General features: G+C 30.4%; 2 protein-coding genes across 3 annotated transcripts; both read left to right on the top strand.

Moving 5' to 3' along the window:
* The first annotated feature begins 265 nt into the window (after positions 1-265).
* LOC107029615 (probable inactive patatin-like protein 9) lies at positions 266-2,184 on the top strand. Of its 2 annotated transcripts, XM_015231046.2 has the most exons (3): positions 266-458; positions 537-1,468; positions 1,801-2,184. In XM_015231046.2, the coding sequence occupies exons 2-3, from the start codon at positions 539-541 to the stop codon at positions 2,020-2,022; spliced, it is 1,152 nt and encodes a 383-aa protein (XP_015086532.1). In that variant the 5' UTR covers positions 266-458; positions 537-538; the 3' UTR covers positions 2,023-2,184. The 2 variants fall into 2 exon arrangements, with proteins under 2 accessions (XP_015086532.1, XP_015086531.1); XM_015231045.2 differs by having other exon boundaries at positions 266-1,468.
* A 9,228-nt stretch (positions 2,185-11,412) lies between these two features.
* Positions 11,413-16,071, top strand: LOC107029818 (putative phospholipid-transporting ATPase 9). Its single transcript, XM_027919520.1, has 6 exons — positions 11,413-11,494; positions 11,613-11,663; positions 12,034-13,002; positions 13,802-13,929; positions 15,220-15,310; positions 15,393-16,071. Exons 1-3 carry the CDS (start codon positions 11,462-11,464, stop codon positions 12,898-12,900), a joined length of 951 nt encoding a protein of 316 aa, XP_027775321.1. The 5' UTR covers positions 11,413-11,461; the 3' UTR covers positions 12,901-13,002; positions 13,802-13,929; positions 15,220-15,310; positions 15,393-16,071.
* Positions 16,072-16,388: the final 317 nt, after the last annotated feature.

The following is a 16,388-nucleotide window of genomic DNA, read 5'->3' as shown; positions in this document are numbered from 1 at the left end:
AACAAGTAAAATAATTCTTTTACATTGTTAGAATAACTCACCAAGTAAATTTTAAAAAATTAATGACGTGCGAAATTATAGTTAATCATGTATTAAAAATAAATTTTATAAAATTATTATTAAAAAAATAATAACATAAACTCTCATATATTTGAGTCTTTTCATATATATAAAAAAAGAAGCTAGCACTATGAGTCAAAAGCAACGTGGAAGCAGTAGAAAAAACTTGGAAGTGCTGAACTTGGTTATATATAACGTATAACCAACTATCTTTTAGGTGTGTCCTTTACCATTGTTTTAACTCTCCATCACTCTCTCTCTGTATTTGGCAGACAGTGGGGAGAGCATACTGCACAGATTATATTTCTGTCAGTCACAACAAATTAACAAAATTAAAAAAAAAAAGGAATACTCACAGCAATTTCTCCATCGCAATTAATGCTTCTCCGCAGAAAATCGTGAGCTTTTTTCCTCTTTCACGTTTTTTCCATCACTTCCAGCATCGATCTGATTTGCTTCTTTGGCTGTTTGTTCAGTGATGGACTTCAGTAAGATATCGCTGGAAATCTTCTCAAAGCTCGAGCAGAAATGGTTGTATCACTACGAAGGGAAGAAAACTCGTGTTCTCAGTATTGATGGTGGTGGAACTACAGGCATTGTTTCCGGGGCTGCATTGATCCATCTCGAAAACCAGATCTGTGCTAAAACTGGTGATCCTCACGTTAGAATTTCTGATTTCTTCGACATTGTTGTTGGTACTGGTATAGGTGCTATCTACGCTGCAATGCTTGTGGTTGATGGAGGTGACGGCCGTCCGTTGTTCACAGCGAAGGATGCCGTGAAGTTTGTCAAGGAAAATCAGTCGAGGCTGTTTAAGGCTAAGAAAGTCGGTGTTCTCCGTCGGAAGAAGAGGTTTTCAGGGAAGAGCATGGAGAAGGTGTTGAAGGAAGTGTTTAGAAGAGAAGACGGGAAAGCGTTAACTCTGAGGGACACGTGTAAGCCTCTGCTTGTACCGTGCTTTGACCTCAACAGTGCTGCGCCTTTCGTCTTCTCCAGAGCTGATGCTATCGAGTCCTTCAGTTACGACTTTGATCTATGGAAAGTATGCCGTGCCACGTCAGCAAATCCGTCCATGTTCAAGCCGTTTAATCTCAAGTCAGTGGACGGAAAAACCTCTTGCCTCGCCGTTGACGGCGGTCTCGTCATGAACAATCCCGCTGCTGCAGCCGTCACTCACGTTTTGCACAACAAACGAGATTTTCCTGCCGTCACTGGCGTCGATGACCTATTGGTTCTCTCTCTAGGTAACGGTCCGTTAAACTCAACGACAAACTTAAAAATGAGAAATGACGGCTACTGCTCTCCATTATCCGTCGTCGGAATCGTCTTCGACGGCGTTTCTGAAACCGTTGACCAAATGCTCGGAAACGCCTTCTGCTGGAACCCCAATGACTACGTTAGAGTTCAGGTATTCCAATTTCTTTTTGTATCTAAATTAATTCACATAAAAATGGAAAATCTGTAAATCTCGAAATTGTCGGTCCAAATTCACTTCAAAATATTACCCTCTATTCTACATTTTTTTTTCATTATTTCAAAATTTATGATTGATACTTAATTTTTTTTTTTCCTTTAACGATATCTTTTAAGAAATAAATTGAATTTGCTTATAAAATCACATGTATTACCTCTCAAATTCAGTCATATTTGAGAAAATATGGGAGACAAATGAAATGAGATTGAAAAGGTTGACGTGTGTCAGCGTTGATAACGGGACTTGTTATGATGTATGATGTACAGGCGACCGGGTATGCAAGTGGAGGAGTGGGACCAGGAGTTGAGGAGGCGTTAGAAGAAAGAGGAGTGGAGTCATTGCCATTTGGCGGTAAGCGGTTACTAACGGAGACTAACGGACAGAGAATCGGGGGTTTGGTGCAACGCCTTGTTGCTACCGGAAGAAGTAGTGTGCCGCCAAGTCCATGCAAGGATGTTGCCGTTAGTCCTCTAAGAAACGGACGTTAAGTCAATTTCTCCTTTCTTTTTGTTCATTTTGTACTAGTAATACTTATTTGTCAGTTTACGGCTTTTAACTGTCTAGTACTACTACTTGTGGTACCCAATTAATTAATCCATATAATGTTTAGATCTTTAAAATCAAAATGAGTTTGTATTAAAATTTGGAGTTTTATTCGGCTGTTTAATTGCCTGAAATCTAGTGTACTAAAATAGGGAGTAAAAAGAAAGCCAAATTTGTTATTTAATGACTTTAAAAGTAATGGAAATAGGTGTGTGTGTACCACTTAAAACTTATTGATGGGTGTCACGGGGGAGCTACTGAGAAGCTTCTTTAATTCCTTTAAAATTCCTCTTTAATTGAGTTTCACTTGAACATTGAGCACAATTACCACACCTTGGTAAAAGAAAAAAAAAACTTCATTATATTCTCCTATTAGTTGATTTTTTTTTTTATTAATGTGAATTGTAAGATTAATATAGAAAAAAAATTAATAGAGACAATTTAAAATGAAAATATTAAGTAGGGACTCTGGGATTATTAGACAAATAAAACGTATTACACGCTAGTATATATATTCTAATCTAATCTATGCATTATGTGACTATTTATTTTGATAAAAAGTTACTGTTTTGGAAGATGATTGATAGTATATTTTGGATACGTTAGCTAAAAAGAAAATTGTCAAACACAATTTTGACTTCAACTTTAAAATTTGAAATATATTTTTTGCATAACCAAATGCCTAGTAGATGTTTTGTAAATCAAATTAGATTTAGGAGTATGGCTGGTGAACAACATGTTTCACGAGTTAAACCTAATTGTGTCGAAGACATTTTGAATTTTCTGCTTAACATCGAGACCCTTTTTCCTATTTTATGTACATATGACATACTTTTTGTTAGGTTATTTTTTAAAAAAATATTATTATTAAAAACAAAATAATCTTAAAAAAATCTATTGCTTTCAAGAATTATTTGGTATGAGGATGAGAAGAAAAAAAATACCTTTAGTGGTTGAGTCAAATTTTTTTAAAATTATTCAAAATATAAAGAAGTAAAATATAAATTAATTGAAACAAGGTTATATATATATATATATAGTGTCATTCTACCCCAAATGAGGTCTAGATGAATCCATAGCTCCAAGTTGGCTCCTACACTGATTATCTCATAGAATAAGTTGTACCACCATACATATGAGATATCAACTTATTCTATCGTTATAATATAAATGATTGAATAAATAATCTCGAGATTAATTAATATCCTTAATTAACTGCAAAATAAAATAATTTTACATTTTATTGTCTAAATTTTATCCTTCATAGCAAACAATCCTCTAATTAAATTATATGCATATAGATGATTAACATTTGTAGTAGACAACGAAACGAATTTAAATAAGAAAACATTTTCTTAAATTTTACGTCAAATCAAATCAAATTGTAGCATTACGTTTGGTAACTTCAAAGTTTGCAATAATTGTGTAAGATTGTAATGAGAGCGGGTAGGTGATGAGGAGTAAAAATGTGGTGCAGTTGCTTGAGACAATATTAGTGAGGCGTAACTGTAACGGATACAATCAAATTGCAGAAGCTATAAATTGTAATGTACCAAAATTAGCTATTAATTCTTTCATGCCAAACGGTCCTGCTCTATACTTTTATTTATTTCCATAAATTAAAAAAAAGGATGTGGAAAATTTTTAACCATAATATTCCTGGCTCTCTCTTCCTTTTTTCTTTTCTTTTCTAATTTTGAGTAAAATTGTGAATCACTATTTCAAGGAGTTTGTTGAGTGACAACAGAATCTTCAACCTTTTAGGGTATGAATCCATCGATTCAGTTTTTAAAATAACTGCGTTAATCCTTTATAAATAGTGTTTTTTTATTTCTATAGAGAAATAGTTTAATTAAGTAGGCAGTTGGAGAACTCTTTTTTTTTTTTTTTAAAAAAAAAGTATAACTAAAGTTAAATTGGAAACAAAGTATATGAAAGTTAAATTGTATTATATTTCAAAATTGTCATTCATCTTTATTGTTTTATTTTATAATGAAATTAGTAATTTTGAGATATTTATTTATTATTTTAATCATAAACATGACACAAAAATAATTTAGTTTGTTATGTTAAATTTTTTAGTGATAAGTTTAAATGTGTGATTTTATTGATATAAAAATCTAAGTTGAGTGATTTTATCGATACACTTATATTTTATAGATTGTAGATATTTTACTTACTAGGTAATTTTTCCTTTATTGTTTTGGTGCTTCTTAATTCTAAAATTGAGCCACCAATTGGAACACATACATTTGGTTAACAATTCCAGAAAAAGATTTCAGTTGAATTGCAGTAGCTATATACCAAAAGTACCATCTATCTTCATTACGTTACAAAATGTAAAGTTTTTGTACACTTTTTCTATGAAATTCACCACAAGATATGACTAGGATTTTGCATGAAAAAGGAAATGGAATCATATCTTAATCTTATAGAGATCTATGCAACAATATGTACTTTACTTGAGGAAACCAACTCTACATTAATAGGATACCCATATTCGTAATTTACTATTTGTATTAGACTCTTTTAAATAAATAAATATTCTCTATCAAATTTCAAATGATAGCAATCGAGTCTTCTAATTAAGGATGAAGAAACTCTATCAGTGACACGTTACGTCCCTTTGTGGGAAGTATAGGGAGGAATATGAATTTTTGGGTTTTATGATTTTGATGAGTGGCGTTTTTAATAATAAAAGAATTGCTCTAATTAAGTGTACTAATTAATCTACAATACACTTGACGTGAGGGTTTAATTTTGGCTCTAGTTCCATCAATCAAGCTACTGATTTGGACCATTAATATTTATTTAGAGTACAAAATTAAAAGTAGGCATCAATTGGCTTTAATTTAGTATCAATTTCTAGGTTATACAGTATATAAGGGACCCTAAATCAAATTAATTATTGAAGAGGTTTAGCATCGCTTTTCACCTATAGTTTGATAAAAACAAAAGTCAATCAAACTAATCCCTCAAAGAAAATGAAAGATTGTCTTAATAAACACTACGTAATAAAAATGATTCATAATCAATAATTAATTAATGTCAATATCGTTAAATATGTACATTTAGAGACAATTAGCACTCTTTGTATATATGTTTCTAGAGTCTATTATAATAACATTGAATCCAATATCTATTAATTAATGTGGATAAAAAAAACACTTTTTAACTAATTAATATGTATATCTATTATCACTAAAAGTTATTTTTATTATCGCTAAAAATTATTTTTATTTTTTCTTTAGTAAAAATTAAAGAAGGAGTATCATAATATTTTTTGCTAATTTGAGTGGCTCCATTAATTATTAAACTTTTTAAATATTCCATCTTGTTTGTATCTCCAAAAAATTGCACCTAAAACCAAAAACAAGATTGGGAAGTGGGTCAATCTCTTATTCCAAGGCAGTAACTATTGTTTTCATAATTTTGTTTTGGTTAACTGATCGATGGATATTATATGATAAAAATATGAAACATATAAAACAAAGTTAGAGAGATATTTGAGGTGGATTATAGTTCAGTATATAGGGCCTCTATTTTTAAATATTATTGCATGTTGAGATGTTTCAAATGAATGTAATTTTTACAATATTTTAGCTTAAATAAGTTGCTTATAAATATCGAAGGAACTATAAATATTTTTTATTTACTTTATTAAATTACTATTAAGTAGGTCTGCCACTTTATTCTGCTCTAGTTAGTTGCTTTTAAGGGATAATAAGTTATTTTCGATAGCAAATTTGTTTTAGCCCTGTTAATGGCTGCATATAGTAGGTGAATTCAGTGTTATCTTATTTTTCTTTTTAGCTTATTTTTAAAAATATAATTTTTTCTTTAATATTCTCTTTAGATTTAATCTTTACGTGATATATTTAATATCATATACTTGACTGATATTTTGATATATTCTATATATTTTTAATTAAAATTATATAATTTAAAAATCTTTATTATTTTACTAAATTTTATGTCAACTCAAAATAGAACAAAATAAATTAAAATAGAAGGAAGAATATTTATGAGAGTTAGGTGCTTCAAAGAAGATGAGTTATGCATTTTACCTTTGTTTGATCCGTTATTTGAAGGAATGGGTACATGAGAATAGGAGATTTGGGAGAATGGGTCGGGTTATTTTAAATGGGGTCGGGTTATTGGGTTAAAATAAGAAATTGGATTTTTTTAAAAAATAAAATCGGGTCAATTTGGGTCAATCTGTCTAATGGGGGATAAATTTGGTGATATTAGTAACGAAAGGGGTAAAATTAATTTCATTTTAACGACGAGGGTAAATTTAAACAATAAATCAAAGTTAAGGGGTATTTTTGATCCTTTTCCCTAAATTTAATTAGAGGATACTGTACAAATAATATTATACTAAAAAGGCTATATTTATCTAACTTAAAGATAAATCGGGTCACTTCTATAGTTTGTAGGGTTGATTTGAACCTCCTTTGATGAAATATATTATTATTATTTATATATGTTTGGAATAATTTTTGTGTATATATAGTATATGTTAAAATTTTATTTGATTAGTTTGTGTGTTTATTTTTTTTAAATTTTAAACTCTTTATTAAAAATGTTAGGGGTTCGTCCAAATCCCTTTTAGTAGAAAATATTTTAATTATACTTGCTTAAAATTATTTTTTATTAATATATAATAAATGTCAAACTTTATTTCATTAATTTGTCTTTTTACTTTTTCAAAGGGAAAAGGGTTAAAAATGCCTTAACATATTCTAAATGGTTTTAAAATACCCTCCTTCTACCTTTTGATTTAAAAATGCCCTCAACGTCTTTTTAAGGTTTAAAATTGCCTTTTTAATAGCCTAATGACATGGCAAATATGACATGAATTTCTTTACCCATTTCAAAATATATGACCCACTTAGTCTAAAACCCATTTTGAAAAATTTCTCCCGGATCGTTTTTCGGTCTTTTGTTTCTATTAGCTTTAGTTCTCTTCTTTCTTCTCCCTCAATTCATATGTCCTCCATTCTTTAGTTAATTGTAGGAAGAAAAAGATGGAAGAATTACATCAAGATTTGTCAAGTTGATGTTTTTGTACATGGTTGCACTACAAACCTAAAGGTCGACACAATAAAGTTCAACATTAAGCAACCACAACATCATAAAAGACAAACAAAAAATTCAGTTGCAAGATTGTATACCATCATAATTTTGATTTTCAGCCTATCATCAGTTTCGATTGCAAGAACGACATCTACGACCTTTAATGACAGAGTTGTAGCAGCAGACTTTTCTTCTCTTCCAAACTTTTTCCCTCTATGCTAACATCCAACTCTTTTACCTTATCGATTGCCTACATAATCAATACCAAATTACTCAATAAACATGATGACAAACCATCTGCACCCTAGTGTCCGATTATAGCCAAAAGGGGCAAGACAAGAAGGAACAAGCAACCAGGAGGAACAAAAATGGTTTGTGTAAACGGGTTTGTGGGTGGGTTTTGAATTTTTATAGCATAGATGGGTCGGGTCGTTCGGCTGGATTTAAAAAAGATAATAGACCAATAAGATAAAGCTATATGTCTTATTTAATGACTCAGCGTTTGCCATGTCAGCCAGCTGTTAAAAAAAGGACAATTTTAAACCTTAAAAAAACGTTAAGAGCATTTTTAAACCAAAAGGTGAAAGGAGGGCATTTTTGAAATATTTGAAATACGTTAATGACATTTTTAATCCTTTTCCCTTTTTCAAATGATAAACTCAACAAAAATTCTATCTCCGCTGCGCTTTGATACTTCTAATTATTGATGAAAATTGTTCTAGGCTAAATAAATATTGACAAAAAGAGCCAGAGTAGGAATAAAGGATCTCTTAAATTCCAAAACTAAAGTCAGACAGAGTTCGAAAAGGTCAAATCTTTGATGATTCCATCATCTATGATTGAGTTGCGAAAACTTCTGGATAGGTATCCTCCATCTGAACCGAATTCTTTCTAGTTAAAGAATCCCTTTCTAGTAGCTCTGGAACAATTAGGAGATTCTATACGTATAAAGATTGGCCTTTTTCGTTGTTATTTATTTGGGATTTTGACGGTATGTATCTGGCCATCAAAAATATATATTATATTCATTTTATACATATCATAATAAGAATTTTTTTAAAAAAAGAATCAGTATAATTATATAAATATACTCTATTTTATAATATATTATGATTCTTAATTATTAAATTTTGATGTGTCTAAATACGTTTAGATACATGTATCTCAGAATAAATTAAATTAAAATTAGGTATAGTTTGTTCTGAACACTATATCTAAGTGGATTCGCATATATCTTTGATACGTAACAAATTTTGCTCGCGTCCCTCTAATTTATCTAGTATACAAAATACATGTAGATCACACCACATATACACAAATACATGAATCTGGTGTGTATCTAGTATGATTCACATGTATATATGATACATGATTATATATCTCTCTTGCCTCCATATCCCTATCTCACTCACCTCTATTCTTATTTTAGTGTATTTGGGGAAAAAATCACGTGTCAGGGTATATATCTTTTAATATATGATAGAAAACTCTTAATATTGATAAATGATACGATACATAATCATTTTATGTGGAACTCCCGGAAAAAACTTGTCATTGTTGCTTTCAAAATACGCTGAATAAACTGACTTCTAATAGCTTGCAAATTATATAGGATATGTGAACACAATAGATAAACTAAACCAAATAAAACATTCATAGAGAAAATAAAATATTCACATCCCTTATGCATCTCCAACTCTATCCTCTATTTTACTCTCCAAATATAGAGTTCTCTATTTTTTCAGACAATCAACTCTAACTCAATTCTCTATTTTACTTCTAAAAAGGAATTTTTTTTCTCTCATCAATATTATATTATTATTTCTATTTCATTCTTATTTTCTTATTTCATAATATAAATCCCTTATTTTTTCCCCAATAATTACATTATATAATTTCACGTGACATAATATTTTATTTTTCCAAAATTTTTATTTAATATAAAATAATATTTTATTCTAAAATTTTCAGTAACATAAATTTCAAAAAAATATGCTATAATAACAAATTAATGGACAAATTCTAATAAGATTGAAATATAATTACATAAGCACTCGATTGCTCAAATTATTACATTGCTTCTATAAATGCTCTATTAATGCATACGGAGTTCTAAATGAGCATTATCGTCCTTAATATTTATTTTGTGTAGCTAAAAATTGCTCAAATTGGAGATTTTCATCTACCACCATTTCTGTCGTTGGAGCTGGATCCTCTACGACATCTTGAATTGGTGAATTAGATCATGTTCACCCTCAATTATCATGTTGTGCAATACAATACATGTAGTTATTATTCATGTAGCACTTCATTTCCTAAAAAACGTGACGGTCCTATAATAATTGCAAAATATTGTAAAACTCTGAATGCACATTCAACATCTTTTCGGCATGATTCTTGCTTCATTCTGAATTAATTATTATGTTATGTATTGTATATCATCTTGTATTTAAATTATAATGTTATGTATTGTATAATTATATTGTTTTAAATTATCATATTATTTATTTTATTTTTAAATTAAAATTTTTATTTTATCATTTTAATTGTGTTTATTCTTTATAGTAAAAACTAATTATATCATTGATGAAAATTAGAAAAAATTAAAATACAATTAATTCGGAATGAAAGTACTATATATTAAATAATATATTTTTTTAACATATTATATTACATTCAATCCAAAAAGGATAAAGATCTGGTCAAGTATAATTAGGTCAAGTAATGTTCAATGGCCTTATAGATTCATGTCATGTGTACTAGATAATAATTTGTGGTTGAGATCTATTTAAATTATATACTCTTTATAATAATAAAAACAACAAAGTTGTCGACCTTTTTATTTTTTGAAACTATCAAATAAAGCAATTAAGTGTACCTAAACTAATATTTTCAAGAAAAAAAATTAAGATTGACATAAATATTTGAACTTATGGATTTTTTACCTCGGAAACTTCTTCGGAGGTAATTTCACACATGCTTTCTCCAAATTATGAAGTAAAAATATCATTGAGTTCTAAATAATAATTCAACTAAAGAATATGATAGTACAATTTTTTTTTTAAAAACCTTATTTGGAGGTTTTCAAATAATTATAAATACTTATTCAGATTCTTCAAAAGTGTAAGATTTTTTAAAATTAGTGTAATTTAAGAAATTCAATACAAGTATGAGGTTTGACAGGTAAAAAAGTCGGGAAGTCCACATGTTTCCGTCAGTCTTATTTTTCTTGAAAATATTAGATAGGGTACTCTTAATTGTTTTATTTGATAGTTTTAAAAAATAAAATAATTGATGGCTTTGGTGTTTTAATTATTAAGATGAGTATAAAATTTAAATGGATCTCAACTATAAATTATTATATAGTACACATGATATGAATCTAAAAGACTATTGAATATTACTTGACATAATTATACTTGACTGAAACTTCATTTAAAAAGAATTATGAAGATTAGATATTTAATTAATGAAATTATATATAAAATAATATGTTATTTAGAAAATAATAGAAAGAATAATAAAATATTCAAAAAGTAAAATAGAGAGTGTGTTCACCTCTCTATATTTGAAGAATAAAAAATGAGACTAAAATAAAAATGGATTGAAAATATTGCTAGGGCTTATAGTGTAATACCTCCATTTTAATAACTCAAATCATACAAGAAAAGAACTAAGTAATTTTAATTGGTCCCCATTTAAAAGCCTTTATCACATATTAACTTTGTAATAGCCAACCAAATATTAATTTCAGTAATTAAAGTTAAAGAACTTTGCGCATGCAAATTTAAAACATGTACTCTCTAAAGTCCAACCCAAATTATATTCTGTTGTATTTCTTTGTACACGTCTTTTCAAAAATATTAATTAAGAAAATTTTTTATTATCTTATCTATACTTACAGTAATAATGTCTTTTTTTTTTTTAATTTATATTTCATCATATCATGATTGAAGTGTTTGTAATTTTTAGTAACTAAGTACTCCTTATTTAAAGTAAAATGAATGATAGACATCAAATAGTATGCACACTCCTAAGGGTCTTAACATAATTATTTATTTTCCAAATTGCTTGGGCGGTTATTATTTAAATCAATATATATATATATTTTTCTCTTATATTAGAAAAGGCATGTTTCAACATGCTTGCTTCATTGCTTTTAGGGTATTTGTGTCTTTTCAATTCTCTATTAAGAGTACGTGTCTTCTTCCTGTGTTCTCTCTTCTCAGTTCCCTACGTGTCTTCCTCCTACGTTACCAATGTACACATTACTCTATTCTCTCTGTATCTGTATCTCCTTCATTTATGTTCCACCATCCGTGCATCAACATTCTCCAGGTAAGGTTCTTTCATTTTCAATTTTGTATTTTTGTTTTGGTGCCATCTTTCTTTTTGACAAAGTCCAAGTCCCAAATTTGATTAGGGTGTCTGAATGTTTACTTATTTTTCCATTTAGGTTTGTTATAGATTTTGGATTTGTTCTTCAGCCTTCTCAAGCCTTCTCCAGGTAATGTTTTACATGTCTCAATTAAGCTTTCTTTTCCTTCATCTTCCTTTCATTTGATCTGGGTGTGTAAAATTTTCACTTATTTTTTCATTTGGAATTGTTATTGATGTTGGATTATCCTTTTGGTTGGCTCATTCAGATTGATTTAGGTGGGTGAATATACCTAAATTTGATTTCGGTATGTGATACCCAAATTTGATTTGGGTATGTGATTCTTGTTCCATGTTACAAAAATCCCAATAATGTTAATCCATTTGGGCGTTTTTTGAATTCCTCTTACAAATTTCTGGTTGTCTTCTTTTCTTTATGTATGAAAAACCTATGTATTTTCACATGCAGTAACTTTTGATTTTCTTTTACTAATTTGAAGCTTAAACAGGCATTGGAGGTTACTTCATCCTTGCATGAAGATGCAAACTTCAAAGACTTTAAAGCTTTAGTTAAATGTGAAGATCCTAATGCTAATTTGTATACTTTTGTTGGAAGTATGGAATATGAAGAACAACAGAATCCTCTTTCTCCCCAGCAATTACTCCTCAGAGACTCTAAATTGCGCAACACAGAATATATATATGGGGCTGTTATCTTTACTGGTCATGACACAAAGGTCATGCATAATGCAACAGACCCCCCTTCTAAAAGAAGCAAAATTGAGAGGAAGATGAATAGAATCATTTACTTCTTATTTGCAGTTCTATTCGCAATTGCTTTTGTTGGATCAATCTACTTTGGAATTGTGACTGAAAAGGATCTAGATGACAGACATAACAGGTGGTATCTACAACCTGAAACTTCAGACATTTTCTTTGATCCCAGAAGAGCTCCTGCTGCTGCCATGTTCCATTTTCTCACTGCTGTGATGTTGTATAGCTACTTGATTCCTATCTCCTTATATGTGTCAATTGAAATCGTTAAAGTTCTTCAGAGTATCTTCATTAATAAGGATATTAATATGTACTATGAAGAAACTGATAAACCAGCACATGCCCGCACCTCAAATCTTACCGAGGAACTCGGCCAGGTTGACACAATACTTTCTGATAAAACTGGCACACTGACTTGTAATTCAATGGAGTTTGTCAAGTGCTCCGTGGCTGGTACTGCTTATGGACGTGGTATTACAGAAGTTGAAAAGGCCATGGCTAAGAGGAATGGATCTCCACTGGTGAGGATGGTGTTGTTACTTCTAGGAAGTCCACCGTTAAAGGTTTCAATTTTGAAGACGAAAGAATCATGAATGCGAGTTGGCTTTTTGAGCCTCATTCAGATGTAATACAAAAGTTCTTCCGTTTGTTAGCAGTTTGTCATACAGTCATACCAGAAGTAGATGAAGTTACAGGCAAGGTTTCTTATGACTTTTGATTAAATTAACATAATTTTTTGTATAGTTGTCCATATTAATTTTCAGGTTTTGTAAAAATGCATCCTTTATTTTCCTCTTTACTTTTTTTTTTCTATTTTTTTATTTGCTATTTGGATATTAATTGTTAAGTGTTAGTTGCTATCATTTTTTATGCTATGCTTAGTTTGTGGACTAATAGTTCAAAGAAGCTTAGCAGTTGTCCCTATTCTAGAAATTGAATGGTAATTCTATATTTTATATTGTTAAATTTATATATTATCTGCTTAGCTTAGTAGGAGAAAGTTACAACATGTTCATCATGTGGGAAATGAAAAGGCTAGAAATACTCAAAAATGAACCAAGCAAGTCATGGCTTTTGTTGGCTTCTGCAATAGGAATGAGATTAATATGCTAAAATAGAAAAATGAAGACCCCTTTGTAGAAGGCAACATCATTATTTGTTCCTTGCATAAATAATCTAGCCCAAATTTTTTTGTTCCTTGCATCAGTGTTATTATCCATGCTCTTGAATAATTAAAAGCATAATAGTTGCTCCTCTTTTTCAAAAAAATACTGAATTCATATTATTGTGAGTTGTTTTTAGGAATATTGTTAGTTGGCGAACAAACAATTAATTTTTGTTCCATATTTTCAAGACATCCATAAAGTTTCATCCCTTTAGAATATTGAAGGAAAAATATATCACTGAGACATTTGTTTGTTAAAGTAATTCATGGTTTGTAAACATCTTTTATTGAACTTGAAATCCTAATGTTTCTCTATTTAATTAAGGTAGAACAAAAAATGAGAAGGTATGTGCAGGTTTGGACAATGCGATGAGATGTGTTGTAAGAGTCCTGTTCTGAAGGATTAACAATGGAGTGTTTATATTGTTCGTGCCCCTGACTCTACTTGCTATGTGAGGTTTGTCATCTCTCCGTTTTATCACTTTGAATTTGTTATATGTATGGTTCCTCACTCTTTGGAAGTGTAAAATATTTTTGTATTGATATTGTGCTGCCGTGACTATGTTTATTCATGCTCTTCTTATGGCCTTTTAGTTTCTATATTTGTTAGGAGTTTGAGATTTTTATTTCAAGGTTTGCAAATTGAGGAATTGAATCCTTTTTGTGTGCTCCATTAGTTGCTAGAAGAATTACATTTGTTTGCTTTCCTTAAATTGCATAAAGTGAGTAACTTTATAATCATACTATGAGGAGAAAAATGAAGGCAGTGACAAAAAGAACTGAACAGAAGAAATACTACACTATTGGTAAGAATTGGCGGTAGAACATCTAAGTATTGATTAAAAGATGCCTTTTTTAATTGTCTTTGGTTGGAACTGTTGAGAATAGAGAAACCTTACTACGGCATTAAAACACATGCTTAATTTAAGTAGCTGTGTGTTTTAGGTAGTTTTAGCGAATCGGGTGTTGGTCAAAACCCCCAAGTAGACATTTGTGTTTCCATATACTTCATCCTACAATTTGAACCTGTTAGGCGGTGATGATAAAACCTAATACTCTATGGTTTCTTGTGTAGTTTGAGAACATCATAAGAATTAGGCAGATCAGAAGGATCCTGAGTCTCAATTGACTTAATCACTTTTCTCATCTTTTAGATCATCTAACTCATCCTTTTTGATTCGTAACCTTTTTGAACTCTCTCTCATGTTTTATGCATTCAAGAATTTTATATTGGATATTCCAGCATCCTGATGAATCAATTTGTGCATGTTCCCACTCATAAGTCATAACGTGTGTTCCAAACTCTTAACTTAGTAAGTTGTCGAAAAGTTGCAGTATTAATGGAACTGCTTGAGAAATCTATCAAGATACTCAATGCGAAAGAAGTACTGGAAAAAAATCTAGAATTTCTCTGTGCAATATAAATTGAAATAGTGTAACCTTTGAAGTGATGGAGCAAGTGTCAACTCTGAGGCAAGGGTAAGTCTGGTGTACATTCTACCTTTCCCAGATACCTCTTTGTGGGACTACATTGGTCCCTGGGTATGTTGTTGTTTACTTGGAAAGTGATGATGACCAGAGTATAGAGATTGTATCTTGACTTTTAAGCTCAAAATATGTAAGCCCCTTGATTTGTAAGAGGTTAAGATTATATCTACTTATTTTTTTTCCGAAACTGGTAACATGTTCAGATCATGAACATACTTTGTATGATAGTGCCTGATTTTGTTTAACTGTTTATCTTCAGGTACCGCATCACTGAAGGAGTAAATCTTCCTTTCCGTGTATTACCAACTATCAAAGAATTAGGCCGTACACGTATGGAAGTGAATGTTAAGGTTTGATATTGAATGAATTTTGATTGTAAACATCAATTTGTGCTTATATGATTTACTGTTGCTAACTTTGATTGTTTTTCAGGTTAAGAGTGTGTTTGGTGCAAAAATATTTGCTCTTGGAGTAGTTACTAAAATTCCAGTGCCAAAGCAAACTGCTAAAACAAACTTCCAGGTGACGTCAGGGAGAGCAAAGTATAATGCAGCCATTGACTGTTTGGTTTGGAAGTGAGTAATCTATTGCTTAATCACGATTGGCGTATTTCTTGAAGATGTGGTCAAGGATAGTGGAACCTTCTTAGTTTTGTTTGTCTATTAGTTTACCTGGACAATAGAATAAGAGTATAATTCAATGTTAATAGTTCTCCTCCTCTATTGTGGCTAATTGGAGGAGTTAAATTTACTTGGGGCGAGCTGAGTGTAATATAAAATAATCAAGATGGAGGAGGATAGTTTCACTAGGTTTTGGTTTTATACTGAATCCTATGTGTTTATATCTTCCCAATTGTTTTTCTTTTTTGTGTTAAAAAAGGGACATCCCGGTGCACAAAACATCCAGCGTTCATGCAGGGTCAGGGGATGGCCACATCCCAAGGGTTGTGATGTAGATACCCTACCTCAATGTAAGCATTAGTGGCTAATTCCACGGCTTAAACCCGTGACCTAGGTAGGTCACACAGAGACAACTCTTAGTTTTTTATGTTAGTTATGTTAAAATTCATTTTATTAACATGATAGTATTAAAAGTTTCAACTTTGATCTAATGGAGTGTCATTTATTCATATATTTTAGAATGTTATTTTCCAAATTGATTGGTTCTAAATTATCCATAAAACAACTATCATTACTAATAATGTGCTCAATCTTCTACGTAGATGTGCATCTCTTGTTTGTTAATTTGCATATCCATCTGTATATATATGTATGTGTGGTATTAGACACATATCCATCTGTGTATATATGTCTATGTGTGGTATTAGACACGCAATTTTTTTTTTAACATTGGGCCCGTGCTTGCACGGGCCATCCCTGTCTAGTATATATATATATATATATATATATATATATATATATATTACAA

The sequence above is a fragment of the Solanum pennellii genome, chromosome 9, assembly GCF_001406875.1.
Source record: "Solanum pennellii chromosome 9, SPENNV200".
Classification (NCBI taxonomy): Eukaryota; Viridiplantae; Streptophyta; class Magnoliopsida; order Solanales; family Solanaceae; genus Solanum; species Solanum pennellii.
The sequence above is the reverse complement of the archived record's forward strand: the minus strand, read 5'-3'. Positions and strand labels throughout refer to the sequence as shown.